The sequence below is a fragment of the Egretta garzetta genome, unplaced genomic scaffold (genome assembly GCF_000687185.1).
Source record: "Egretta garzetta isolate BGI_Z169 unplaced genomic scaffold, ASM68718v1 scaffold926, whole genome shotgun sequence".
Classification (NCBI taxonomy): domain Eukaryota; kingdom Metazoa; phylum Chordata; class Aves; order Pelecaniformes; family Ardeidae; genus Egretta; species Egretta garzetta.
The window spans coordinates 40040-41382 of record NW_009260031.1 but is presented as its reverse complement, the minus strand read 5'-3'; the positions used below and the strand labels follow the sequence as shown (position 1 = coordinate 41382).

The 1343-nt window shown below is 67.2% G+C and overlaps 1 protein-coding gene across 1 annotated transcript; it reads right to left on the bottom strand.

Moving 5' to 3' along the window:
• Positions 1-6: 6 nt before the first annotated feature.
• On the bottom strand, positions 7-994 carry LOC104128279 (ORM1-like protein 2). Its single transcript, XM_009641038.2, has 3 exons — positions 806-994; positions 439-590; positions 7-240 (listed from the first exon to the last, which is right to left on the bottom strand). Exons 1-3 carry the CDS (start codon positions 977-979, stop codon positions 105-107), a joined length of 462 nt encoding a protein of 153 aa, XP_009639333.1. The 5' UTR covers positions 980-994; the 3' UTR covers positions 7-104.
• Positions 995-1343: the final 349 nt, after the last annotated feature.

Genomic DNA, 1343 nt, shown 5'->3' with positions numbered 1-1343 from the left:
CCCGCACCCAGCCCTCCTCACCCCGGCTCTCCAGCCAGTGCCTCGCGTCGTGCTGCCCCGGCGTCCCCTCTCTGTCCCTGCCTCTCCGCTGGAAGTGCCGGGGCTCAGTACTTGTTGATGCCGAAGACCCGCACGCCGTGGAACTGGGGCAGCTTGGGCAGAAGGACGCTGAGCAGGGAGGCTGTGTTGATGATGAAGTGCGCGGGGTCGTATTTGGTGTAAAAGCTGGTGAGGAGGTACCTGGGGGAGAGATTGGGTGAGCTCTGTGCTGCTCCTGCCCTCCCTTCCACCTGAACTGAGGGGGTTTTGGGTGCCTCGCAGCTGAGGAACCCACTCCAGCCTCAGGACCTGGCCGTGCCAGGTGGCCATGATGACAGAAGCCTGGCATCCCCCGCCGCACACCCCAGGCCCCCCCGATCCTCGCTCAGTGACACTCACAGCACCACCGGGGAGATGCTGAGGAACTTGCGCGCCGCGGTGCACTGCGTCCCGTAGTCTATCTGCTCCCAGTGTGTGAGGAGGCGATCCCTGCCCTGGTCCGGGGTCTCAAAGGGCGTCCCCTTCACCGCGTGCAGCAGCACGTACATCACCTGCAGGTTTCGAGGGGAGAGGCGATGCACAACGAGCCCGGGGCAGCCGCGTCTCTGTGCTGCTCCCCGAGCTCACAGCCTTTCATCAGCTGCAGTGCCCACCCCCCTGCCTTTCCCTCCGTCCCCTTCCTCGTAGCCTGGGGAGCGGTGCCCAGCAGACGCCCGCCTGCGTGCTCGGCAGCCCTGGGGGAAAAGCGGGCGGCGCTTTGACTGACCAGGTTGTGAATGACGTTGGTGAGCGTCCAGACCACGGGGACGCTGAAGAAGGGGATGCTGAGGAGCACGACGTGGAGGACTCCCACCGAGATGCCGTAGGCCAGCCAGATCCCCCGGCTGTTCATCACCCGCGTGTTGGGGTTCACCTCGCTGTGCGCCACGCCGACGTTCATCCTGCAGCAGGCAAACGCAGGCTTACAGAGCTCTCCTCCCGGATCTCTGCGATTCCTAACCTAGTCAGGGTTCCGGGTGTAGCCCCGGCCCCCCGGCCTTCCCGCGGCTCTGACGCCAGCTCCCCAGTCACTGACTGCATCTCGGCCTTAGGGACAGGGACGCAAAGGCGAGGAGAAGGGAAGGGAGCTCGCCCCCGGCCAGCCGGCAACGGGGCAACCCTCTCCCCGGCCCTAAGGGACGCGTGGGGCCGGGAAACTGGCACAGAGCCCCCCGCTGCGAGGGGCACTGACCTCCCCGGGCCGCGTACGCCTGCTCCGCTCCCGGCCCGGCCCCTCACGGCCCGGCCTCCCGCATCCCCTGACC

Coding starts and splice junctions, on each gene's coding strand:
- LOC104128279 (XM_009641038.2), bottom strand. CDS start 979: ATGAACGTCGGCGTGGCGCACAGCGAGGTGAACCCCAACACGCGGGTG. Junction 591..805: donor CCAACGTCATTCACAACCTG/GTCAGTCAAAGC, acceptor CGAAACCTGCAG/GTGATGTACGTGCTGCTGCA. Junction 241..438: donor AGCATCTCCCCGGTGGTGCT/GTGAGTGTCACT, acceptor TCTCTCCCCCAG/GTACCTCCTCACCAGCTTTT.